We start from the raw sequence: 27,633 nt of genomic DNA, 5'->3' as shown, positions 1-27,633 counted from the left end.
TTTGGGATTCACCTTTGAGTGTTTTGATACGTTTCTTTTTCCAGTGCTACATTTAGAGTTGGCTTAAATACTTGAGCTTTTTGAATTGTTTCATGTAGAGGCATTTCTGAACTCAAGCAGAAAAAAAAACTTTTTGGTAAAAACTCAGTTTTTATATTTTAACTATTGTCAGGAATTACATACTTTCTTAAAACTTGATTTTATAGGATAATTAATGAAGAATACATAAAGATTAGAACAACAATTGATTTCAAAGATACTAATTTGTCACCAAACTTTAATAGAGATAAACTTTCAACTAAAGCAAATAGCAAACTCCTCTTAAAACTCTCCGTAATGTTCAACTGGAGCACTTAGATTTAATTTAGCTTCAAAAAGTGTTTAAACATTTGATTAGGTATGAATTATATAATACCTGCCACCAGAGTGAACATCATATTTACTGCATTTCCATCACCATTAATCTGTTTTGTAAAATTCAGGATCACAGTCTCAGAGAGTGTAGCAAGAAGCTCAGGACTGAGAAACCAAAGCAAAGAGACACGGAGAAATCAACTCTTGTAGAGGAAGCTGTGACAGCTGTTGTTACATTGCTGGTTGTTACATTGCTGGTTGTTACAGGGCTGGTTGTTACATTGCTGGTTGTTACAGGGCTGGTTGTTACAGCCTGAGTGACATTTGCGCGGACAGAGTAACTGCAGATTTCCACGTTGCCTACTTGATCCACAGCCACCAGCTGCACATCAGGTGAGCAGCAGGAAGCCACATAAGACACTAGAGTTGTATTATCAGCTGCTGTGCTGATGTTCAACGTGCCGATGCCTTCTCTGAGACTGACGCTGTCCACACCCGTCCCATTCGCTGCGTCAGTGACCTGGACAGAGAGCTCCCATGTTGACCGGCTGCAGTTGTCAGAGCAGTTGGACTGCAGGCTGAGCAGCTGGCACACTGGTGGAGTGAAATCAGTCACCTGTGAGAGTGACAGGAAAATATTATCAATATTTACCCTCAATGATGTCAGAATGCATAGAAAACAAAATGAGACATTACTTTTGAAAGGACGGTTAGACGCAGGACATCATAGTTGCTGTCTGCACCTCCAGGAGCCACGGCCTCAATGGTCAAGGTGACACCAGTACCGGATGGAGTGTCGGCAGGAGCTGTGATGCTCACTGAGCCATTAGCACTAACTCCAGGATCCAGCTGTAAATTGGATGCTGGAGATAAGTTAAAGCCTTGGTCATTGGTGGCTCGAATGGTGAAGCTTCCTCCTTCGCCAGTTGTCATCACAGAGAAAGAAACTGATCGAGGTGTTCCTGGCTCCAACACCGTATTTAAGTCATCCTGTACAAAAACAAAAAGAGGAATTTAAACATGGTGGACAGTAGTGTGAATTGAACTGTTTACAAAAGATTTTGGACCATTGATTTAAATTTTCTTTTGCTTAGGTTTGCTTACAGCAGTGACAGTGAGACCAGAGGCTCTCAGGCTGGTGGCCGACTGTCTCTGGAAGATCCCTGAAGAAGCTCTGGAGACGCCGTTGTTGTTCTGGCCCTTCACAAGCACAACAAACTCAACCGATGGGATCCTGTTGAAGCGGATGATAAATGTTCCTCCACCCTGGGCCTCCACGGTGCCGTTCACCTGACCAGAACCCGACGATTCAACCAGCATGACCTCTGACACCGTGGCAACATCGCTTCCAATCAGTGTCACCAGCAGACTGGCATTTTGTCCTTCAAAAAGAAGAAAAAAGTGCTCAGTTACACTTAAAAGTGAATAATTTTTGCATGTCACAGAATTGTGTTGTTTTTTTTACCAGCTGTGGGTCGATTGTCAATCACATCAAACCCTCCAAAAGGGCTGTCTGACTCCTTAATAAATTTGAAAAGAAAGTCAATGGGACTCTCACCTGAAAAAAGGAAAATACAATGAAAAGAAGCCAACGAAAAAACAGAAGGAAACTTTTAGGAAGCTTATAATAACATCTACATTATATTTATTGTTTAGACATGTTCTAAAGGAACAAACCAAAAACTCAGTGAGTGTTGTTATTTTCTGTTTTTTTATTTTTTTTGTAATATATTCCTATGAGCATTCAATATGCTCTGTTGCCAGGCAGATAAAGAACTGCATCATGATTCACAGAAAAATCAACCGATCATACCATTTCTTAATGGTAATTATTTTTGCCAAGTCAAGATGTAGATTACAAATTTCTTGCAAAGAATACTGAAAACTGAAAATGAATCTTATGTTGAGTGTTGCCATTGTAGTTCTTAGTGTTACATATTTAATTTTTTTATTTATATATGCAGGAAATGTATCAGAATATCTGGTCAAAAATGTTACAAATACTGGATCGTGGTAAAAATAAAAAAAAGTGACAGAAAACAGGCATGCAAATTTTTCAATCTAACATAGTGATTAAGGCATTAACAACTTGTTTTCTGATGAACAAATAGAAATATATATTAACCAGATGTTCAAAATTAGGACTTCTGAAAATGTCAGCCTTATATTTACAGATGTCTCACCTACGACTTTCACACTGTAGGGACTGGTTGACAAAATTTGTAATTCCCACAGTCCTCCTTCTGTTTGCAGCTGCACAGTCTGAAGGTTTCCGACCGACTGATATGAAATGATTGAAGATCCAGTTGTGTTAGCAATATTTTGAATCACCCCTGAAAAGAAAAGCTCAAAATTTATACACACTGGTTTGTAACGACAACAACAAAATGTTTGAAACTAAACTAATCCACCTCAACCCAATAACAGAGTCATTTATTTACCTGAAGGACTAATGAGACTAAAATCTACAGAAGTTCCTGTGATGTAAATGGTCAAGTTTTTTACTGTGTCATCAACTACAAAAGTGAAATTTTCTGATTTTCCAGGATTCCTGGATGCTTGCAGAAGGGACACCTGCAACAATAACACTTTTAAATATGAAATCTTAACGCTTCAAACATTAAAACAAAAATAAATAAAGCTATTCTGTACCAGAGAGGAGCTGGTGGATTCAGTTAGGATGTTGATGGCCTCCAGCAGCTGACCTTTTGTTACTTCAACAGCCTGACCTCCTGAAGCCTGAGCCAGGTCTCTGTACAGCTGACCACCTGCTCTCGACATCCGAACACTTTGTTGTTGTTGTTGTTGGTTGTTGTCTGCTCGTCTCCGACGGCGAAGGCCAAATACATCAGTTATCATGAAGTTCACCTAAAACACAATAAGGTGGGCAAAAACCTCATTTACTGAATCTGCGTGCAACCTAAAACATTAGAGATAATTCTTCTTCTTTTTTAAAGCATCAAACTGCCTGGGGACATGTAGCTCATGTACAGACACTGACCGTCGCTTAATCATTCGAGGCGCCATGATGGAATTTGGAAATGAGGATCCGGAGTCTTGAACTGAGCGTTTTCCTAAGTTGTTTTTGTCAGTTTATTCATGGCTTCTTATTGTTCAAATCAAGCTAATTTGTCTTTGAACGTAACACACCTGGTTGGGGCCCCAACCTTTCTTCTCAAGGTTGGGGCTTGAAATACCGAAGCTTGAAATAGCTAGCTTAGAAACCGACCCGTACTTATTCCTTCAAATTACCGACTTTTTCTGAATTCACACCATATGATTTATGTCACGATGTCATAAATAGCGTTTCTCCTTAAACCGGAGCAGCCTTAAAAACGTACAGAAGACTAGAAGCTAACCAGTTTTTTCCATATATGCTAGGCTACATGATGGCGGGGCATTGTTTCCATGGTTACCAAAGGTTAGACGCACCTTCACCATAATGCGATATTTGATATCTTTCTAGTCATACTTACTTATAAAGCTTATGAACGTTAATCTTCTTACCTTGTAAAAAGTGTTCGCTGCAAATCCTACACCGAACGCCGCCAGTCATTATGATTGACGGCTGCTATCCATCGCCACCGCATCTTTCCTCGCTAAGTTATAAAATAAAATGACAAGTTTTGTTTTCACCTTGGTCTGTGCAGCCGACAGCGCAGCACTCTGACAATTTTTACTGCGAAATCAACTAAATAAAGGCGATATTAGGATGCCAGATGTGCGTTTTTTGACAGTCCTGACAGAGCGCTTTGGTTGTTATGAGGTCCGTCATGGCGGAGTGGGCGGAGTTTAGAAGATATTGACGTCACGTGCAAAGGGACAATACATTAGCTTGAGAAACTATCAAACATAAATATCCACTAGTATGTAATATCCACACAAATAAATATACTGATAAATTCTAAATCATGCAGCTAAATATTTTAGAAACAGAAAAAAACCTAATGTATTTAGAAAGCTCTTCACCAGTCTTTCTCAAACTGATAAATTCTAAATCATGCAGCTAAATATTTTAGAAACAGAAAAAAACCTAATGCATTTAGAAAGCTCTTCACCAGTCTTTCTCAAACTGTGGTCATGGCACCCCCTAGTGGCCATGTAAACAACCATTTATTTGCCGGTAGTTCAAAGTGCGACGGAGCCGATCGCTCCATTGAAAACAAGGACTTTAGTGCATGACCAGAGACGTACTCACCACAGACTTGGTCTGCTCTATAAGTGCCAGCACTGTGTTTTTCAGGTGTTCGTCTTTAGCTGCTGCATCCGTGAAAACGAAGATCTCCGAATTGGGAGGCGCACCGGTTAAAGCCAGCTGTATGAAGAAATTACAGAACAATTTTTTTTTTTTTTTTTTTGCTTCTCATACATAATCAGCTCTATGGTATAAATCGGATCACCTGAAGTCCAGAAAGGCTCATTTCTGGAGTATCTCCACCTCCATTTGGCATTAGTGAGTTGATGTAACTCTTGAAAACCTCTGGGTCTGTTGTCTGAAGCAGAGGCCCAAATTCTGTGATTCAAATAGAAGTCAGTGATATGTACATTTCACACCCTTCTACCCCACACAGTTGGATTTATGTTGTTTTCCCGTTTTTCTTTATTCAGTTGGCAATACAATGACTATAAAGCATGTGAAAACAATTGGAATAATTTCTGTCATGATTGTTTCACCGTAAATGAAATTCAGAACACTGAAAGTGAAACTATCAGGAACAAAATCCAGTTCAGCCCTGAACACTGGGATTCTACCTGGATCATTGAAGGGAACAAGAATGTAAATTGAGGGTTCGTCTTCTGTTCCCACTTTACTGTCAATAATCGATGATGTGACCGTCCTCACTGCGTCAATGTCATCCCCCATGCTTCCTGTCGTGTCCACGCAAAAACAAAGGGCTCTCCCTTTGAACAGTCCCATCATCCTGAGGTGCAACAAGCAAAATGCAGAGGAAAAGCTGTTCATTTGTTTTTTATTGTTCTATAAAGAAATTCAAGTAAAGAGAAAATAAACAACTTCCTACTGAAGGAAGGCTTTGTCTCCTGCAGCACTGCGAACGTCCTCTAGCAGCTCACTGGTTGCTGCTATCGCCAAGTTTGCTGCTTGGTTGTGAAGATGTCCATGTTCAGAAGTATCACTGTCTTTATTGATCCCACCTGTAGGCTCAATTCCTTTTGTTCGATCAAATGAGCCTCCATGGCTGCATTTTCCTGCTCATCATCATGCAAATCACAAAGAATATTTAGTTGTTGACACATTTTTCATATGTGCAACATTTTTTGTGACCTTTCTTGCCACAAGTGGGCAGCAGAGTAAACTATAACTAGATTGATATACTATTTGACAACCAAATATTTACCTGCTGGTTTTGTAGAAAATGGATAAAGTGAAAAATATCCCGAAGTAAGAATTTGTTCCTTTAAAATATCCTCCAGAATATTGTTGCGGCAGTCCTCTCCATCACAACTGCGGCAAGTTGGTCTCGTTATGTCTGCAGATCCACATTAGATTTAGTGTATTTGAATATAAGCACATAAATCCACACAAAGCAAAACAACACCTTCTTTACCTGCTATTTTTCCAACATCGGCATTTGTTTTGATCAGATTGGAGTTTGGGAACGTGTTGCCTATTTCCACCCAGTTAGTGTGACTGTAGAAATCCTTCAAAACAAAACATACTACTGCTTAATTGACTCAAAGGAAGTAACAAGCTTTTTTATTACTTTTCCTGCCACAAGTGGGCAGCAGAGTGAAGATAATCAACATAGACCTTTGGCAGATTCAATGAAGCCCCGACAAACTAATAATGCCAAGTGATAATTTCTCATGAGTGACAGTTTTAGGCAGTAAGAAAATAAAATTCAATATCAAGGCTATAGCAGATATACCTGTAAGGTATGGAGTATCTCTCCCAGAATTGATGTCGCTAAAACAAAGTTTTGCTGCTTATTGGAAGCCTTCACAGCTGTTAAGCCAAGTGTAATGAGAAACTGTCCTGCTGCTATGCTTTCATCATCACAGTGATGACTTGGACTCAGCACATAATCCTTGTCTACTTGGTGGTTACTTTTCTGGATCCTCTCAATGGTGTCGATGAAACTTTTGGTTGATTTTGATGCGTCACATGCAGCTGCTACAGCCCCAGCAGAGAAAGGTTGTGGCTGCACACATACACACAAATTCAGGTGTTTCTTTTGCTTCAACAAAGTAATTTTAATTGAGAAAAGAGTAAAACTTAATGGTTTAGTTTAAATACTTACAGGAAAAGAGAAGGTCTTTCCCTCAGACAAAGCCAGTGCACGGCACACCTGTAGAGTGACATTTAGGATTGCTCTCTCTGTGATCACTTCATGAATTAAAGAGCCTCCGTTAAAATGATTAAAAACAATATTTGATATTTTAAATCCTTCAACTCCAGTCTGCAGAAGCAGGAAACACAAGACAGCCAACTTGGTCATCCCTGATCTCACGGACAAAAGCTCTTCCAAAGCTTATGCAGAACTTCAAAACCTGCGAGACATAAAATGAGTTTTAAGAAATTCCTTAACAAATTTTAGAAGCATTAATTTCAGAAATACAAGCCAAAAATATAACAGCATTTAACAAACTGTGCTGGATCAGACAGTTACAAAACTTAATCTCATTATAACATTATGCTTCAGATGAATCTTTTTTTTTTTAAGTAAAGTTAAACACCAAAGTAATATTAAAAGTACTTATCTTAATCAATCAATCAATCAATCAAATTTTATTTGTATAGCACATTTCAGCAGCAAGGCATTTCAAAGTGCTTTACATAATTTTAAACAGTGAGAAAGAAAAAGAAAGTAATAAAAAGATAAAAAGAAAAGATAAAATCACAGCCTAACAGGACAAGGCCTCCAGCCTTGCAGCACCAGGCTCCGTCCGCCTGTTTCGCGAAAATTTTGCGCTAGGACTTTCGCTGTCCTACGCGGATTTTGTGCATTAATTGGTTACCTGTTAGTCTAGAATTTACAGGGTTTTATATACGCGCAATGACTCCCAGTCACTCGCAAATACATAGAAGGCATCAATTGCCATAAGCAACTGTAAACAGGTGGGTTTTAAGTTGAGATTTAAAGGCACCCAGTGTTTCAGCTGTTTTACAGTTTTCTGGAAGTTTGTTCCAAATCCGTGGTGCATAGAAACTGAATGCTGCTTCTCCTCGTTTGGTTCTGGTTCTGGGGATGCAGAGCAGACCAGAACCAGAAGATCTGAGGGGTCTAGATGGTTGGTACAGCAATAACAGATCTTTAATGTATTGTGGTGCTAAACCGTTCAGTGATTTATAAACTAACAACAGTATTTTAAAGTCTATTCTTTGAGCTACAGGGAGCCAGTGTAGGGACTTTAGAACTGGTGTTATGTGCTCTATCTTCCTGGTTCTAGTGAGAACGCGAGCAGCAGCGTTCTGGATCAGCTGCAGCTGTTTGATTGATTTATTAGTCAGACCTGTGAAGATGCTGTTGCAGTAATCAATACGGCTAAAGATAAACGCATGGATGAGTTTCTCTAGATCCTGCTGAGACATCAGTCCTCTAATCCTGGAGATGTTCTTCAGGTGATAGAAGGCCGACTTTGTGACTGTCTTTATGTGGCTCTGAAGGTTCAGGTCAGAGTCCATCACTACTCCCAGGTTTCGGGCCTGATCACTGGTTTTCAGTTGTAATAACTGAAGCTGAGCATTGACTCTAGTTCGCTCTTCTTTCGGTCCAAAGATAATAACTTCAGTTTTGTTTCTGTTCAGCTGGAGAAAGTTTTGGCCCATCCACACATTTATCTGATCTAAGCATCTGTTCAGTGATTGGATGGGTTCAGAGTCACCTGGTGACATCGTGATGTAGAGCTGTGTATCATCCGCATAGTTATGGTAGCTAATCCTATTTCCTGCTATAACCTGAGCCAGCGGGAGCATATAAATATTGAAAAGAAGGGGTCCTAGGATTGAGCCTTGGGGTACCCCACATGTGACCTTTGACCTCTCTGATGAGAAGTTTCCAATTGAAACAAAGAAATTCCTGTTCTTTATGTAAGATTCAAACCAGTTGAGCACTGGACCAGAGAGTCCGACCCAACTCTCCAGTCGATTCAGTAAAATGTCATGGTCAACAGTGTCGAAAGCTGCACTGAGGTCCAACAGAACCAGGACTGTGGTTCTCCCACAGTCTGTGTTTATATGGATGTCATTGAACACTTTTACAAGGGCCGTCTCCGTGCTGTGGTGAGCACGAAAACCAGACTGGAAGGAGTCAAAGCGATTCATTATTGTTAAGAAGTTATTTAATTGTTTAAAAACTGCTTTTTCAATAACTTTGCTGATGAATGGGAGGTTGGAGATCGGCCTGTAATTCTGCAGTAGTGATTTGTCTAGATTGTTCTTTTTTATCAGTGGTTTGATAACTGCTGTTTTCAAAGTCTGGGGGAAAACACCTGAAGACAACGATCTGTTTACTATATGGAGCAGATCATTAGCAACGACAGGCAGGACTTTCTTAAAGAAATGTGTGGGTAGGACATCCAGACAGCAGGAACTGGAGCTTAATTGACTTATAATTTCTTCTAGGGTTTTATAATGAAGTAGTTGAAATTGGGTCATTTTTACTGCCTTTGTTTTGTTTGGGCACAGCATTGGTACTGGCTTTGGAGTGGATGTGCAGATTAATGAATTATAAGCATCTGTTTTGAACACGGTAATTAGTTTTCATTATCAATCACTATGCTTTCCCCAACAACATCCCCAACAAAACTGATAATGACACAACAAAAAACTATTCTACTCATATATATAATTAAATTCAAAACATATATATTAAGCTAATAACTGTCTTTATGATTCACATTGAGGAATTCTTTCAAATATTATAAATATGATTGAAAAACTATTCACAATTGATTAAAAATTACATCTAAATATTTTCTGTACCTGATTTCCCGAGCTCTCCTGGTGGTGACGTCCGTTTGGTGCTGAATCTTTGTCATTTCTTCCTTTTATCCTTTGTTTTTTAAAGATAGGACTCCACCTGATTGTTTAAGCAAGGTGGAGCCTTCCAGTCAAACTGAGTGAGTTATTGAGGAATCATGTTCAAACCTCTCAATCATTTCAAACAAAAGAACTGAAAGTATATCTCAAACTATGTTTGTTTTTATGTATTGTATATTCAAACATCATACGTGACTGGGGTGTTTTCATAATTTAATCCGAAAGTAATTAACAAATGTCTTCAGTTTTTATGGTCAAAATTACATTGATATAGATCCTGTCATTAATTTCACAATATCAAATGCATTTAATGATAAATTTAATTAAAGTTAATCACAGAAACTCTCCATAAGTGTGCCACAATATGACCTGCTAACATAATTTCAATAAAGTTAGAGTGGTTGCTTTTGAAGGAGGAGGTGTTTGAAATCATTCTTCTTCTGTCAGCTGTTGTAGCCTCTAAGGAAATGCAATTCTGCCTAAAAACACTGGTCTACTTACAAAATAAGGTAGAAAACATCACGTAAGATAAACTTTTAGGAAGTTGGGTGCAGTTACATTTTTATGCTGCACAATGGAACAGAATGTCCAGTTATTATTAATAAGAGTAATTGGTGATAAACATGGTTTATTTTATGAGGCTGCTTTTTAATCAGCCTCATAAAAGACACATTCTGTGATTTAAATAGAAGTCAGTGATATGTATATTCCACACCACTTTAGTCCAGACAGTTGGATTTATGTTGTTTTTCCCATTTTTCTTTTATTTGCACAAGGAGCTAATAAAAATGCTTGGCCTTCATTTGATGATAAGGGTGTGTGAACCTGTTTTTGCTTTAAGAAAGTTGGCACCTTTTAATACAAACAGTGTAAGGAGTCAAAGACAGCTAGTTTGCTGGACTTGCTTTATGTAAACAAAGGAGATGTGACCAACCCGGTTTCAGGGTTATGAAATTCTACTCCCTGCAAAAAAAGCCACCACTTTTACATTTTACATAAGCTGCATTGAAGCTTTGTGTGGGAAGAGTGCTGAAACATTATAAGTAGTTTTGCTTAAAATATTTTTTTCTGTGAAGAAAGATAATTTATCGCTTTATAAATAAGCTTGTTAAAGATAATAAGCAATCTCCAAACCCATCTACCAAATAAATGTCAGGAAAATGTTTTACTGTGTATGGATAGTGTGATGTTTTTCTAATGACCAATGACCAAATCTTGCATGTGTTAGTGTGTTTTGTTTCTCCTTGAACAGATGTTTGCTAGTGTTTGTACAGTTGTCTGTATGGCTGGGGGTTTAAGGAGCTGCAGGACAACTAGACCTTGATAATACCTTGTTGGTAGAGTGGCATTACTTGACTGTCAGGAAATGTTTGCATAACATTTCCTGACAATCAAGAACTGGCAAAACAATACTAAGAAAGTATTGTTTTGCAAATACCTAACGAGTGAGGTGTGCTATCTCTAAACAGTACAAGAAGGTGTGCCCTCATGCACTGGCAGTTTCAAGCATCGAGTCCTGCACACATATACAGATTAAACATGCACAACTTCTCTACAAACTATTTACAAAAAGCTAAACAACAGGTGACAAACTATTTGACTTGACTTATTTAAGCATTTGTGAGGTCGGACACTGATGTCGGGTGAGATTTCCTGTTTGCAGTGCTCAGTACAGTATCTCTTGGGTTGAATTCAGGGTTATGTAAAGGCCTATGAAATACCTCCAAACCCATTTGACTTTGCGTGAACCAATAGAAGTCTTAGAACTGGAGGGAGCCATGAACAAACAGTTCATAGATAGAGTTGAAACTAGAAGTTTATGTACACTATATAAAAGAAGACAGCCCTTTGTTCCACACTGTCTGATGGAAAATCAAAAATCTAAATTTTCAGTTTCAGTTTCACTTTTTTTTTTCTTGTATTTGCTAAATGTAAGAATAAAGGCAGATATGTTTTTAAGAACATTTTATTGGTTACCAAATACTTAAAAAGCTCCTTCACCAGGACTTTTTCTTTTGTTTTTGACTTGTTAAGCACATTTTGACCAAATGGCCTTGCATGATTTTGTAAATAATGACAATTTAATGCAAAGTTGAACTTTTAATAGACTTTCAAGGCAACTTTTAGAGCAACTTTGCATAAAGTGTCATTGTTTACCAAATGACATTTCATGACAACAGTAATAGACATTCATGAAGACTCCTTCATCTCCACAACAGCCATGTTATGTCATGTTTGTAATGTAATAATTATTAAATAATGAATAAAAACATTATAAAAGTTTATGTTTCTTACATATTTTGTATCTGTGGGCTTAAAAAAGGGTCAGAGGTTAATCCTCTTTGGTGACATGGAAAAGTTTGGGAAACTGCTTTAAAAGAGAATCAGCTGATTCAACCTACATCAATTCAGTCAACTTGAAGTTTTTGCTTATATCTGAATCGCATTTCACTCTTGTTTTTCAACTTTTTTATAACACATGGGGAGGGCAAAATGTTTGAGAAATTTACCTATTCTTCTGCTACATTATTAGACACAATCCTGTCTTCTGTGTTACAAAAAACAGTCAACATTTAGTTTAGCTGTCTCCAAAATGAAATGCTCCTCTACATCAGTTGTCCCCAACCCCGGCGCCGTGGACCGGTACCGGTCCGTGGACCAATTGGTACCGGGCCGCACAAGATATAATTAAATATTTCCGTTTTATGTATTATGTGTCTCAAGGATAATTTATTTTGAAAATCCTTTAACCGGATTCTCTTGGTTACTTCTTAAGTGCCAACACTGAGCCCACAAGCAGCAAAATAAGTAAGAAACGGATCAGATGTGTTTGGAAAGTTTCTTTGTGAAGGGGAAAAGGCCCAGAGAAGAGACAGGAGAATGGATTTATCCCGGTAGGTGATTCCCACAGTCCAAGCCCGCTTTGCATGATATGTGGCGAGAGACCAGGCACCCTGTGCATAAGCAACACATCAGGTGTTATTGTCTCATCACTCCCTGATGGGCCCATCTCGTTGCAGAAAAACAAGCTCAGGGCTCCCATTAATTTGCCGTTAAAATTTTCATGAAAATAAAATGTTCGTTTTGGTGCAGCATCTGTGGGTGCGTTCACACTGCAGTCTGAAGTGACTCAATTCCGATTTTTTGACGTAATGCGACCTGTATCCGATCTTTTCATGGCAGTGTGAACAGCACAGGTCGGATTCTTTTTCGAATGTGACCCATATCCGACAGTATCCGATTCAAATGCGACCTAACGTCCAGGTCGCATTCATCCGAACTGAACGTCACTGTTTCTCAACAAATCTCAAACAAACAAATCTCACTATTCTGCGTCCTGATAAGCGCAAGTGGGAAGAAAAACAACAACCATGACGGATTATATGAGGATTAAGTTGTTAATATGCTGCTCCAGCCGGGCAACAACTTCAAATATATAAGCTAAGCTCCACCGTTAGCCTCCATGTTTACTTCCGCAAACACGGAGCACTTCTTCTTATGGCAGTTGGCAGAACACTGAGACGCTATTGCTATTGCGCCCTCTACTGCGCATGCGGGACACTTTCAGGTCGTTTGCCCGTTCAGACTGCAGAACTCATCCAGGTCGCATTTACTGGCAGTGTGAACGGCCAGGCAAAAAAAAATCGGAATTGCCAAAAAATCGGAATTGAGTCACTTCAGGCTGCAGTGTGAATGCACCCTGTACCATAGCGACCAGAGTCAGAGAGCGTTAGGGGAGTGGTTGAGAGGACAGGAGCAAACCTCTGTGACCACACACAAACCGAACCGATTTCACTCACGAACATCGCGGTTCCAGAAGAAAATCCCATAAAACCCCCAACATACATAGTGAATTTAGAATAAACAAACACGGATGACGATGTAGAAACAATAGTAACAGTTTGTGGACTCATTTTAAGCGATAAAAGAGTAACAGCCGCGCTATTTGCTGCCCTATGCACTAAAACGGACTCTCAGTTGCCGATATGTCAGCTGTTTGGGATTCCCCTTCGTGCTTACGTCACGGCGCTTTCTGATTGGCTACCTGTCACATTCAACAGGTTGCGTACTCTTTTCCAGTCAGGGAAATCCCCACAGGCTGCGATAGTCGGGCCAAGACAATGTTGAATGTGCCCGATTTTCGATCGGAGCGGTCCCGACGTTCTACGACTGGACCAGATCAGTCGTGAGTCACACACCTCACACTACAAGAGGATCAGTTACCATTATCACAAGCGACAGTCTTAGAACTCGGAACGCTCAAAAATCGTCATAAATTAGCTAAAAAAATGTAAAGTTGTATTGAATGACACCCCGAGGATAACAACCCCAAATAAAGACTAAACACATTATTCATTTACAGGGCCATGCAGAGACCACTAAAGGGGCAGGTGCTCAAAAGAAAAAAAAGGGCACATCTCCCCGCATTCTAGGACAGAATATTAACAAAGCCATTCAGCTTTCAGAGTTTAATAAACAATGATAAATTACAAAATTGTGAAATATACAATCAAAGCTAAGGTAAATCTCTATACAGAGCATACAACTATGCATATGTAAGATATTTTATTAGTAATTTCTTTCTGCAGGTCTATTTTGTTATAAGAAAGTATTGCAATATTCAAACCCGCAATTTAGCAAGAAATGTAAATCAGAGCTGGTGGTTTAGCTCTGATTTACATATTTTGTCTTTACAGAATTACACTATTAAAAATATAAACAAGGGCACAATGCAACCTTTTAGTGACTGTAATCTATAAAAAAGAGCTGCCTGTTTGCTGCAGTGGAGATGAAGATGGTCCATTCAGGAAAGCGGAGCTGCATCAAACTTTAAGGTGGAACTGCAGAAAAAAAGAAAAAAAACAAAAGCAAAAATTGAATTGTTAATGCATGTCACCATGAGAAAAGCCTACTGAGTTTTACTTACAACTTTTTTAAACATTTAAATCACACATTTGTCTCATGAAGTGATTTTTTTTTTGCAAAACAAACTTATTTGTGCATGCCAGAAATCTTTTCTTGATATTCTAAGTTTTTGTTTGACTCAAAGTTTTGCTTGTGATTCTCACATGACATCATGGGCAGGAGCCAAAATCACAAGATTTCTGATGTGTGCAAATAAAAGTTTATGTTTGGCAAATAACTTTTTAAGTTCACAGGACAAAAATTAGTTATTTAATTAAAATAGTTTTTTAAACAAAACAATTTGTTTTTTTAAAAAAGAAATCATTACAATTCCAAAAGTTTTGATTACAATTTTATTTTACTTAACTGAGGTTAGTTTATTTTTCACCATTGAATAATTGGGGAAAAAATTTAACTACAAACTCTGCGAACCAGACCCTAAACTTAAAGTCTGGGTTGAGTTTTTTCCCCTTCATTAATGACACACATTATATCTATCATGGTAATTCAGGGTGTGTTATTTTTAATTCTAAATGAATATCCTTGTTGGATTTTTATTTAAGTGCTATTCTCTTTCAAGACACATTTACTTAACGCCATAATAAATGCAATGTACATTATGCAGCAAAGGAAATTAATTAGAAGATCGGACATTTATCCATTATGGAGATGATACGTTTTGGACGGGCGATGTGCCTCGTACACAGGGAAGAAGCTTTTTGTTATCTAGCTTTGCAAACAAAGTTGTTAGCTAGCAGCTAGCTAATGGCACAACAACAGCAGCCTAATGTCTGTATGATAAAAATACTGAATCGATAGATAAGAACAGTTTTTCCTCACCTGGCTGTCTCTTCCCCTCAGTAGTTCTTCAGAGGAAGCCAGACGCAGAGGCCTGTCAGTGTCTGTTGTATCTCATTACCTCTCTGCTTAAACCGCGACTCCGTGCTGAAGCAGAAACGATACTTAAACGTTTTCCGTCATCTGACAAGTAGCAAGTCTACTCCACTTTATTCACCAAAAACGTTTTTTTTATATATATATTTCACCAAAAACTGTTCTGTAATCTGGAACATAGACATATGATCTGGATCGTTCGCTATGCTGAGCTCTAGTTAGCCGCCTTATCTCACAGCGCGAGAGGCAACTGCGTCATACGTCACGGGCAAAAGGTCAAAGGTAACAAGGTGACCGGAAGGCTTATTATGTTGTACAAAAAAATAAAATAAAATAATTTTAATACATGTTATTATGTGTCAGAAGAGGGCTTTGAAAATAATAATACCAAAAAAAAAAAAAAAAAAAAGACCAAAAGGGCACTTTTGGGCAAGGAGCAAAAAGGGCAGGTGCTCAAGCACCCCCAGCCCCCCCCCCCTCTGCACGTGCCTGTTCATTTATAAAACTGTGTTCATTTATAACACTGTCCATCAGCTGCTTAAAGTCAAAATCAGATGCAGTGGCGCCACCAAGAGGCTCCACAGGGTAACAGCAACCCAGATAAACTTGACACCCCCATTCGTTCTGCCCTGCACCATTAAGAATATCATTTTCATTTCCTGAATCAATTCAGGAGTTAAAACAGCAGATTTTTTTATTTTATTTTAACATATATTTTGTATATTGTGCAATATTGTGTAACAAAACATATCATTCTTATTCTTCAAATGTAAAAGCCTGAAAGAGGGTTTAACTTAGAAAATACTTAATATTTAGAGCTCATAATAACACCTTTGACAGATACACCAACTAGACAGCGCTTTGTGAGGCAGACTTGAATTTGACCAGAAATATTGCAGATCACAAATAGTTGTGTTTCAGAAAGCTCCACAAAGTATCACATTGGAGAATTAAATTCAATTCACTTTCTCATATCAAAAAAATTGGGCTTACTACCTGTGGAATATAACGGTGCGTTCACACTGAAGTCTGAAGTGACCCAATTCCGATTGTTTGTTTAGCAATTCCGATTCTTTTTTGCCGGGGCCGTTCACACTGCCAGTAAATGCGACCTGGATGCGTTCTGCAGTCTGAACGGGTAAACGACCTGAAAGTGTCCCGCATGCGCAGTAGAGGGCGCAATAGCGTCAGCGTTCTCAGTGTTCTGCCAACTGCCATAAAAAGAAGAAGTGCTCAGTGTTTGCGGAAGTAAACATGGAGGCTAACGGTGGAGCTTAGCTTATATATTTGAGGTTGTTGTCCGACCGGAGGAGCATATTAACAACTTAGTCCTCATATGGTTGTTGTTTTTCTTCCCGCTTACGCGTATCAGGACGCAGAATAGTGAGATTTGTTGAGAATCAGTGACGTTCAGTTCGGATGAATGCGATGTGAACGTTCGGATATGTGTCGGATATAGGTCACATTCGAAAAGAATCCGACCTGTGCTGTTCACACAACCATGAAAAGATCGGATACAGGTCGCATTACGTCAAAAGAAAATAAAAAAAAATCGGAATTGGGTCACTTCAGGCTGCAGTGTGAACGCAGCCTGAGAGTGTCTGTCTGCAGCCCTAACATATGATTGGTGTGTGGGTGGGGGTGTAACCTGGTTGTAATTCTCTTTTGTTATAATTACACAAAATGTCTTTTTTTGATTATTTGTCTTGTTCCTTATCTTACTGAAACACCTCTGTCATTTTTTTAACCGTGTTACTTTAAGATTGAAGCCCCTCCCTTTTATTTCTTCTTCTGTGGTATTGTCTTTAAATTGTTTGTGCCCCTTAGCCCCTCCCCTTTTGTCATGTTGTCCTGCGGGAGAGGTGTGTGCGTTTTATTTTTCCATCTAAATACATTCAGTTTATTTATAGATCTATTAAGTTAATTTTTGTTATATACTTTTGTTTTGTGTAGGACTTGGAGCGGGCAGCCTTTAACATGGTTGTTTTGTTTGTATTCTTGACAGGTATGTTGTACAAAAATGTTTATTTAGTTTTTTTGTAAGTTGTGAGAGGTGTTTCCCCGCCCCTTTTGTCATGTTGTCCTGCGGGAGAGGACTTGGAGCGGGCAGCCTTTAACACGGTTGTTTTGTTTGTATTCTTGACAGAAATAAACCGAGAATCATCTTTTAAAAGACAAACTGTGTCACGGCCTGTTCACTCAATAACCAGCACAACGCAGAAAAGGATCCGGTTACAGGGGCATAAGCAGGAAAAGCTTTGTGAATACAATAAAACAAAATTTTCCAATACTATAACCTGAAAAATGGTTTTAAAAAATAATTATTTACAAACAGCCAATTACTGTTACAAGAGTCAACATTCAAATCTGAGACGAGGTTGGTGGCACCACAGACATTAAGAAGGTGATATGATAAACCTCATTTATTGCTTCTTAAATGGCACGAACAACTGAAAGATATCATTCAGTTTAATTTCAAAAAGAAGGGTGTGGCGAAGTTGTTTTGCCTCTACGTAATTTGGCAGCAATTGGTAGGATACTAAAATCTAGACATAATGGCAGAGAACAAAGAACAAAACAACAGTTTCTGTTTTGCTTCTGTAACCTGGTACAGTGGGTTTCTCTAAAGCTTTTTCATCTGGGCTAACATTGTCTTGACACGGTTTGGGTTATCTAATAGAAATGGATGTTGTGACTCAAGTGGAAGTGTAACAAGTGTGTGTCAGTGTCACTAACACTGTTACAGTGTCCATCCTTTCTTGCCTATTGCTTCACTCATAACTTTGACTGCAAGTGTCAGAACTTATTTGTACCACTTCAAAAACTTACCTGTGCTGCAACAGTACACACAAAACACAATACCTTCACTGCTGTTTGACGTTTCATTTAGAAATTTGAGTGTCTTCTTTTTTCATGGCAATGACAATTTCAGCCATTTGAAATTGTCCTGGATTTTGAGTTATGATTACTTCCACATCTGGCAAATGTCAAACCCATGGGCGACTACTTTGTTTGTACTGCAGATAAAAAAATGCTAATATTAACCAAAGTCAAGTTGTAGGAGTTTGTGCCAATATAATGTGCAAATAAAATAATATGGGCAGCTTTAATCAGGGCCTAACAAAGCCAAATGTCATAATGTTTATAAAATGTCAAAAACCATCATTGAATTACAGCTAATTGTTGTGGGATTATTCATTTTAACAAGTCTATTTTCAATTTAACAAATATATCTGAAGTTTGAGGTGAGACTTATGTTAAGCACATCAATATTTTCAGATTGGATGACATCAGTACAGATTGTAAAAAATGAAATATGTTGCTAAATTTCAGACACACCCTTCAAGACAAATGATGGCGTTCTTAGTTTCTTAATTACATTTAATTGCTTTTATCGTCAACTTGTTTGTTGTTTGACAGTTTTAATATAAACATGAGTCAGACGTTCAGGACTAAGTTAAATTCTTGTAAACAAAGATTGTGCAGGTATGTTGACACACTGATGTACTGACAGAACATGTATGAAGTCACGCTAAGACTACGTGCAAAAACTCCAGCTTGTTATACATTTTATCACCTGTATCTTAAAAATCCATGGCTAAAGTTTATGGTGCCGAGACAAACTCATGTATTATAATGTGAACTGCAAATTTCTGACGAGTGAAAATGAAAGCCTCTTTTTCATATTTCATGTCAAAAATGTAAAAACTAGCCATGAGTTTATCCATTTTAATTTTGTTTATCTTAATTACACCACAAAAACATTCTCAATATTATTCTTTCATTTCCATTGACGCAAGAGTGTGAAAAAAACTTGTTTTGACAGTCAAGCAATGCACCAGTTGACGTTACCGTAACATGAGTGACAGAGGACAATGCAGACGCACAGCATTCAACTCTCACCCTGTCAATGACGTAAAAAGATCTCCGCCTTCTCTTTTTACTGCTTGTTTGAACTTTTGGTATTTTTATTTTATGAAAAACTTTAAAGTTTTGTTTATGTGAAGCTTGTGGAGTTTATTTCCTTTTTTTCTTAGAATTTTAAAGTGTTTTGTAAATTGAACTGAATAATGTTACATTTGAAAGTTTTATTGTTAATTAAATATATTGCCTCATCATTATTGACTGCTAAAACCTGAATAAATACATTGTTCATTTGAATCTTTCATAATTTTAATAAAGCTGTATTGATTTCAGATTAACATTCAGAAATTATTTATAATAAGTATTTAGCCTAAATTAGTGTCTGCACATAACAATGAGGATGACAAAACAAGAGTCAGATCCACAGTTTACTTGGCAAGTTGTTTTTCTAAAGCAAATTAACTTTAAAGTAAAACAAATCATCACCTACAAATTGGCTTTTAGTTAGTGAGTAAAAAACAGTAAAGACCAGATGAAAAATATATCACATAAAAATATGCATAGCTTTAAATATTCAGTCCATTTAAAATCAACAAAAATTAATAATTCGTCCAACTAAAGTTTACAAAATCTGATCAGGGAAGGTGAAGCTACTTATCTTTGTGTTTCACAGTCATAAAGCTGTTTAGGAAAGAAAACAGCACAAGCTAAAAAACTATGAAAGTTATTGTGGGTTGTGCAACAAAAAATAAAGCTTAAGGTTTAACTGGAACCGGTTTATGATGTCACACCATGCTAAATACAGCAAACTAATGCTCTGGACTTACAGCATTTAAAGAAGAGAGTCAGAAAAACACACATAAATTATATTTACATCTTTGTTAAAACATCTAAGCTAAGTTTTTCTGTGGTAATGTTCTAAAGAGAAAGGAACATGTTTTCTATTGTAAAGCAAAGGGGTCAAGAATCTCTGCAATACATAGTTAGAAAATCTGGCCAGTTATTTCTTTTTGTTTATGCGAAAAATTTCCTTATGACTTTATACCAAAATACTTCTAGATTTCCAAGCTAGAAAACCTCGCAGAGGCAGCATTAGGCAACATTTACAGAGGTGAGATATGAAGCTCTTCCTCTTGGCCATTTATTTCCCTAAAGATTATTTCTTTCTTTATTCTGGAACTGAATACTTTAATTTTATTCAGCAGCCTGACTCAGATTCAGCAGCTTTTTAAGGAAGCACAGAGAAAAGCTGCAATGCACCAGACTGACTGACACAAAGACTCAGAGCTGTGACTTCACCTTTATTTTTTTAGGAAATTGACAGAATTTTGTAAAAATGTGTTTTATAACAGTTATTTTTGCTAATTTTTGCTGTTCATAGCCATTAAGTGTGTAACAGCTAAGGGGGATTGATAAAGTGATTAAACATTTGCCAACCAACTGGGTGACGAATGCAAATAAATATGAATCCATGACATTAATGAGACCCGTTGATGTTGTCTGTTTGCCTTTTCTGACTGACCTTGTAGTAAATGATTTATAAAGACAGGTGAAAGGGGAGAGTAGGAGGATCATTTCATCTAGTTTTTCAGTCATTGGGAACATTTTTCATTTCTTTACTTCTTTTTAGTTTCCTTTTCCAAAGCTGAAGAAAGAAAGACAGCTGAGCATCAGTCACCTGTGAGCCTGGATGATGAGGAAAGCTTCCCAGTGACATCTCTTGTTTTTATTCACCTATGGAGTCATACGTGTTGGATTGTTTGTTATGTTTGCTCCCATGCTCCTTGTTTTTCCTGCTGTGTTTGGGCCTCCGCTGGCCGGGCTTCTGCAGTTGGGTAAATGTGGCTGTCAGGGCTGCAGGCTGGAAGCTGTGGGTCACAACGTGTCTGATCCTGGATCTGCCGCTGCTGCACGGCGACGAGGAGCTGAAGCCACCAGAGACGTCATCAGGTCAGACCTCAGATGGACCCTGGCTCATCTGTAAACCCTCTGCACTGGCCAGGTATCTGCTGCAGCACTGCGGCTCGCTCACAAAGGCAAAGCTGGCCGACTGGCCCTGGGGAGACCCCCACCTGCAGACGGTCTCCAGCCAAGTGTGTGGAGAACATGCAGACAGCATCCAGTTCACCAGAGAGCACCTCCTAATGAAGGACGGGGGGGTTGTGGCTCTGGACTGGGCAAACAGGAGGTGGGAGGAGAAGAAGGAGCAGCAGTCAGGGACGAAGGCGCTCGGGTCTTTCACCTCGACACCCCCCGTCCTGCTCCTCATCCCTCAGACCTGGGGAGGGACGACCCCCCACCTGCAGCGGCTCAGCCAGCAGGCCGCGCGGCAGGGCTTCTCTGTGGTCGTGTTTCACCATCGGGGCACAGCCGGGTCGCCCCTCACCACACCAAGAATCTGTGAGTTTGGAGACTCGGCGGATCTGGAGCAGGTACGCTTTAAAACGCTGGGTTTTCCAAGTGGGGCAGCCAGGGGGCGCTGTGCTGGGGGCCTCAGCAAGTTGGAGGGAAGATGAGAGAAAAAAAATGCAAAACTAAAAGAACAATTCTATCTATATTTTTATCTTAAATTATTCATCATAATTTAGTGTTTGTTTTTCAATAATTTTTTAAAAATAAAATAAGAGTTTAATTTATTTTATGATTGGCTGCCTGTTAAGTTCATGAAGCTGCGTCGCTCCTCAAAGCATCACAAGCAGGAAGTGGAAAAGTTTCTGACAAGAGCAAAGCAACCCAGCTGTGGTGAATACCTGCAAAAAACATAAGAACTGTGGTAATAAAATAAAATGTGATGGGATTAATATAAAATATCACAATTTATTATCAAAAGAGGGAATTGTAATGAAAAATTTTATTATCTGGTAATAAAGTTGAGGTAGATATCTGATAATACAATTTTTCGTCACAGAACTCAAGGCCATCAAAAATCAGGTGAAGCAGCATTTGTGCTAAAAGAATGTAATAATTATTAAATAATGAATAAAAACATTATAAAAGTTGATGTTTCTTACATATTTTTGTATCCGTGGGTTTAAAAAAGGGGTCAGAGGTTAATCCTCTTTGGGGACATGGAAAAGTTTGGGAACTGCTTTAAAAGAGGATCAGCTGATTACATCAATTCAGTCTACTTGCAGTTTTTGCTTATATCTGAATCGTATTTCACTCTTATTTTGGCAAAATGTTTGAGAAATCTACCTCTTCATCCCCTACATTATTAGACACACTCCTATCTTCTGTGCTACAAAGTCAACATCTAGTTTATCTGTCTCCAACTCCAGTCTTTGAAGACATTTAGCTGAAAACAACAAATTAAATACCTCCTCTACATGCCAACAAGTTCTGCAGAGGCCTGATAATGAGTCAGTTACCTGAATCAGGTATGTTGGAGACAACGATGCTCACAATGAAAAATAAACGGTTTCTCTGCAGCCGAACAGGAAAAGCTAGAGAAGACAATAAAGGTTTAATCAGTTTGCATTCTAATGAATCAATGGTATAATTACGAGTAAATTAGAGGTTAATCTGCCTTAAATCGTTGAAATAACTCTTTAATTAGATGGAGTCAAAAGCTTTTGTAAAACTTTTTTTCTGGGTGCTTGTTCAGGTTTAACATTTTTTTTTACGTTTTATTATAAAATTAGATTAAAGTTACCTTTGTGGTTGAGTTTTTAAATGTGCAGACTCCACTTTGATATATTTTGTCCTGAGTTCAGACATATTTTTCTATTATATTTTTTACAGCTATCAGTGCCGTGTGTTTTCAGGCGGTGCTGTATGTCCGCAGTCGGCACCCGTCCTCCGTGTTGGTTGCGGTGAGTGAAGGATCGGGCTCCGCCGTCCTGCTGTCCTACTTGGGCGAGCGAGGTTCAAGCACCTGCCTAACAGCAGCTGCAGCCATCTCACCTGTGTTGCTGGGGCAACGGTGGTTTGAAAGCGCCATGCCGCCTCTTTACCGCTGGGGGGTGCTATTTCACAGAAAAATGCAGCTGAGCAGGTGAGAATATTTTACTTCGCACAAATCCAGAGGCTGGTAGTGTAGCCATAAAATATACTCAAGTAAGAGTAAGCAAGTATTTGGTAAAAAGTCTACTCAAGTACTGAGTAACTGATCAAAACATCAATCATTTAATATTTAAATCTTTAAAATGGTATTTTAAAAATCAAAATTAAAATAATTTGCAGCACTGTTACAGTTTCTTTCAATATAAAAGTTATGAAACTTTAACAAAACCTGCAGGTGTGTGTTTTTGGTTAAAACAAGGTTGTTCTTCATTCAGTAAACTTACCCACAGCAATATCCAGAAGTTTGACTGAAGTAAGAGTAGCAATACATCATAATAAAAACAGTAGAAAGCAGAGTGTAGCAAAATACTCCTAAAACTACATTTTTTCCAAAAACGTCACCCAACTCTGCACAAACTCCAGATTTTAGTTTTGCTATATTTGCTAAAATCTTTGCTTTTCTTCCATAGATATGTCAGTTCGCTCAGAGGAATCCTGGATGTGGATCGTGCCCTCAGATCCTCCAGCCTAAGAGATTTTGAAGAGGCTCTTTTCTGCTCTCCCACTGAGAAAGTTTCTCCATCCACAGAGAGAAACCCTGCATCTCCCTCCCTCAGGGGCCTAACATCAGCAGCGGCCTGGGCACTGGGTGAAAGAGCCTACCCAGCAGCGAACTGGGAGAGCTACTGGGGGAGGAACGAACCTCTGAGAGATGCAGATGAGGTGGCGGTCCCAGTGCTCTGCATCTGCAGCTCTGATGATCCCCTCCTCCCTCCGGCCTCCACGCTCCCCGTTTCCCTTTTCCAGAGCAACCCTTACTTCCTGCTGGCGCTAACGGACAGAGGAGGGCACTGCGGGTTTGCCCTGGACGCCGGGCAGCAGACGGATGAAGGGAGGACAAGCGGTGAGGATGAGGATGAAGGTATCTGGAGTCATATTGCAGTGCTGGAGTTCCTAAGAGTGGCGTCTGACTTCCTGAAAGAGGCGGAAAGGGATTGGAAAAGCTGGAGAGGCCAACAGGAAGTGAACGGCGTCAGAGGCCAGAAGAGCAAGATGAACGCTGCAGCGATGTCTCGTCGGAGGAGAGGCGCCACGATGAAGAGATCCAGACCCCAGCCAGCCGGCCAGAGCGGCGTGGACGATGTGGATGGAGACCCCTTCACCTGGAAGAGGTCTTACACTCGATAAGACATTTTATACGTCAGGTTTTCAAAACTAGGAAAATAAATTCTTGTCCAAAAAGGTCCAACAGTCCTGGGTCATGTTTGCTGAGTTTCTCCACCTCCTGTGTTGAAGACCAATATTTAGAAACTGAAGGGCCAAACTGCTGCAGTGGTACATTTATCAGTTTATGAGACTGATAATTTTCATGAAATAAAATTGTACAAACCCAGGTGAAAAACATGTCTGCTCCTGGCAGTGGAGGAAAGTGCTAAAATGTCTGACACCAAATTTTTCCCTCTTGCTCAGGTTTCAGTCAGGATCAAGAAGTATAATTTTTATGCCAATATATTAAAAACTATAGTGAATAAAATAAATATAAGCACGTCATAATATACAAATCCTGACATATATACTGAAGTTTTTGTAAAATGATGCCAACATTACACACTATGCAACAGAGAAATATTAAAATTACTTTATTACAGATGATTCTTTATCCAGTAGCCCTCTTCCAACAAAAAATAGTAATTACAAACAAAATATTACATTTATCCCCTAAACTTTGCATCTGAATTACTTTTATACATTTTAAATCACTTATTTTTCATCTGAATGAATATCTATTCTCTTCTGCTATGCAACATTCAGCTTTTTTTATTTGTAATTTTTTTTTTTTGCACAAACTATACACTTTAATACAGTTTAATACAGATCTGTGGACAAGGGAGAATAAAACAGCAAGATTCACCAAATATGACAGGAAGAATAAAAGGAATACTGATAAACAGACTGTACAGAGAAGTGACCCGGCCGTCCACCGACTCTCCGCCAACAGCAGCTGCCCCCCCGCTTCGGGAGGAGGAGGGGGGGGGTCAGGTGTCACAGTAGACTCGTAAAACTGGTCAGCTACTTGTGCAATCAGTGCAACTGATCCAGTTCGGAGTGACCAACGTCTAAAGCTAGACTCTGCCCCCACTGCCTTGCAAAAAAAAAAAATCTATAGTAAATACAACTAAACCTCTGCAGGTTGTTTGGCCCTCTGCAGGCAGTTTAAGGAAAATAAAACACAAAAGAGATGAAGAGAAGGGGAATAAAGAAAAGCACTCATTTAGTTTCTAAACTGAGAAACTAGCATGTTTTGACAGGATGGGGACCTAATTTTTGTTGCTTATTTCTAGATGGAAGTGTAAAATGTAAGTCTCAAAGATTAAAGCCTGAGTGATGTCAGAGGATCCCACATGACCTAAAGTTTCCAAAAACTAAATGGAGCTCAGAGCCTTGTGCATGACTTTGGAAACTACCTCAGGGTGAAGAGTGCATTAAGTTTTGTGGCATTTAAATGGTTTTAGAGTCTAACCTGGTGTAACACTGTCAGTGTACAGTCCGAGCTAAAGGAGAAAAATATTGAAATTATGTGCAAAAATCCTCCTCATACACTTTTGAACAAATTGTTGCCACTTCCACAAGGCAATTTGACCTAAAGCCGTGTTTTCGTTCACAGCCGAAAAAAAATGTGTAACAGCTGCAAACGGGACAGGTGAAAACTCAGTAAACCCTTTTAATTTTTTTCAAACTACAGCAACTCTAAAGCCACAGCATTGTGCCCTCACTGCAGGTTCATCTCATCATCGATTTGTCCTCTAGATTTCCAGGCTGTACAATATTCACATGTTGACTGTACATTCCATCTGTAGCTTCACAATAAGACTTGGATCTTCTCTAAACTTCTCTCTTTTATAGATTCATATGAACACCAGCACATGTCCTGGTCCGTCGTTTCTTCCTCTGAGGGACGATGTTTCCCTGCAGACCAGCGAGCGGCCCCCGGGTTTGGGGCCCTCGAGAGACGTGGGAGGGAAGGAGGCGAAGGTGGAAGGACGCAGGGAGATCGGTGGTCAGATCGGAGGGTGAGACAGAGCGGGGTGTCACACCGGGGGAGGGGCTCTGCAGGGGCACAGCAGCGGAGATCCCAGCATCACCCCCCATGGATCCGCAAAAACATTCAGCAGTCACCAACCGACAGACAAGTTTTATCTCTGAGGCCTTTTTTTAAAACTTTAAATCAGCATTTACATCTCTGTCACTGAATGTGTGCCGTTTTTCCATCTTATAAGCTTTACACTTTCTCTGTACATGCGTCCGAGTTTACCTACTGCTTTGACTGTATATGTGTTTGTGTGAAATCAGACGTAACATTTAGGGTCGGCCTTGGCCAAAGTGCGACTCGCTGTGACTGCACCCCGCCAAACAGGCCGACAGGCTTTTACTGCATCGTTCGGGACATTGTGGAGTTACTGCTGACAGGTGAAGCGCGATCACCGGCTTTTATTCAAGTGACCTACTACTGAAACGCCGTCCCCGTCATGACGGATGGCGGGCTAACTGCAGCGTCCGCCAGAGCGAGACTGGGTGGGCAGAGGTCGGTGGAAACCCAGGAGCTGAGCTAATCGTCGCTGCTACTACTTGGCTGTGTGGCTTAAACTGGCTGAGCCTCTCTTGCACTCAACGACAAACACGATCCAGTGCTGGCACGGACAGTGGTGGCCCGAACTACTCCTACAATTAGCATGCTAGCAGTCTGACCCAAAGTCCTTAACTAGAGATTCATAGGGTTAAACTTGACTGGTCAAACTTCAGAAATCCAACCTTTTTCCAAGCATTGAATGCAGGACAACTAAAGGCTACCCCACCATGTGGAAGTTGTAACAAAATACAGTGAAAAGGTGTTTTCTGGAGTTTTGAAGTAAACCAAAGCCGTTAGAAGCAAAACGGAGACCAGTTATTATACTCATTAGTGACGACATTATTCTGTATTTTTGCCCTTTTGGTTGTTTTAAACCCAACTTTTTAAGTTTTGCAACCCCTTTGGGTTCAAACCTTCTGGTCCAACTGAGGAAGGGGCAAACTGGCCCAGACTCAACTTCAAGTGTGAAAGGAAAACATGAGACTTTTTCCTGTTTTATAGGCCTTACAACCTCAGTAAGTCCTGGAACATGCTGCTTTGAAATGTTGACGAAATATAGGAAGGAGTTCAGGTGATGACTACAATCTCTGTAGTACGACAGATCAACTTAAATTAGTAACTTCAAATGAGTGAACAACTGCTCTCTCACAATACAACATGAGAATATAAACAAATAAGGAGTTCTGGGTAAAAGCTAAATACTTTAAATGCAGTTTTTAAATGTCGTTCTCAAAGAAAATTGACTAAAATCCGTATAAGCGGGTCAAAGGTCAGCACAGACGAAACACCAGAAACCGGCCTAAAGTCTCTAGAAATAACTCCGACCTCGAAGCGTTCACTCCGGCTGTTGCTATGGTTTTCTTATTTAAAATCCAAAACTCTGCACATTTAAACATTTTCTGCAAATATGTCATCTTATCCAAACCTAGTTTACAAAAAACATAGATTCAGAATAAAATATTGTTCCAAAAATACTTAATAGCCA

At 39.2% G+C, this 27,633-nt stretch overlaps 2 protein-coding genes across 2 annotated transcripts; one reads left to right on the top strand and one right to left on the bottom strand.

Moving 5' to 3' along the window:
- Positions 1-260: 260 nt before the first annotated feature.
- LOC106910820 (von Willebrand factor A domain-containing protein 7-like) lies at positions 261-9,420 on the bottom strand. Its single transcript, XM_088012722.1, has 16 exons — positions 9,299-9,420; positions 6,615-6,864; positions 6,243-6,515; positions 5,922-6,015; positions 5,712-5,843; positions 5,376-5,562; positions 5,107-5,276; positions 4,755-4,867; positions 4,553-4,669; positions 3,007-3,222; positions 2,796-2,928; positions 2,538-2,687; positions 1,820-1,912; positions 1,459-1,736; positions 1,051-1,344; positions 261-970 (listed from the first exon to the last, which is right to left on the bottom strand). The coding sequence occupies exons 2-16, from the start codon at positions 6,810-6,812 to the stop codon at positions 485-487; spliced, it is 2,934 nt and encodes a 977-aa protein (XP_087868848.1). The 5' UTR covers positions 6,813-6,864; positions 9,299-9,420; the 3' UTR covers positions 261-484.
- A 10,968-nt stretch (positions 9,421-20,388) lies between these two features.
- Positions 20,389-24,264, top strand: LOC106910836 (protein ABHD15). Its single transcript, XM_014977526.2, has 3 exons — positions 20,389-21,450; positions 22,783-23,012; positions 23,491-24,264. The coding sequence occupies exons 1-3, from the start codon at positions 20,755-20,757 to the stop codon at positions 24,206-24,208; spliced, it is 1,644 nt and encodes a 547-aa protein (XP_014833012.2). The 5' UTR covers positions 20,389-20,754; the 3' UTR covers positions 24,209-24,264.
- The last annotated feature ends 3,369 nt before the right edge of the window (positions 24,265-27,633 follow it).

The sequence above is a fragment of the Poecilia mexicana genome, unplaced genomic scaffold (assembly GCF_051168715.1).
Source record: "Poecilia mexicana isolate PSO_F unplaced genomic scaffold, ASM5116871v1 scaffold_14, whole genome shotgun sequence".
Lineage (NCBI taxonomy): Eukaryota > Metazoa > Chordata > Actinopteri > Cyprinodontiformes > Poeciliidae > Poecilia > Poecilia mexicana.
This window is presented reverse-complemented; position numbering and strand designations above follow the sequence as displayed.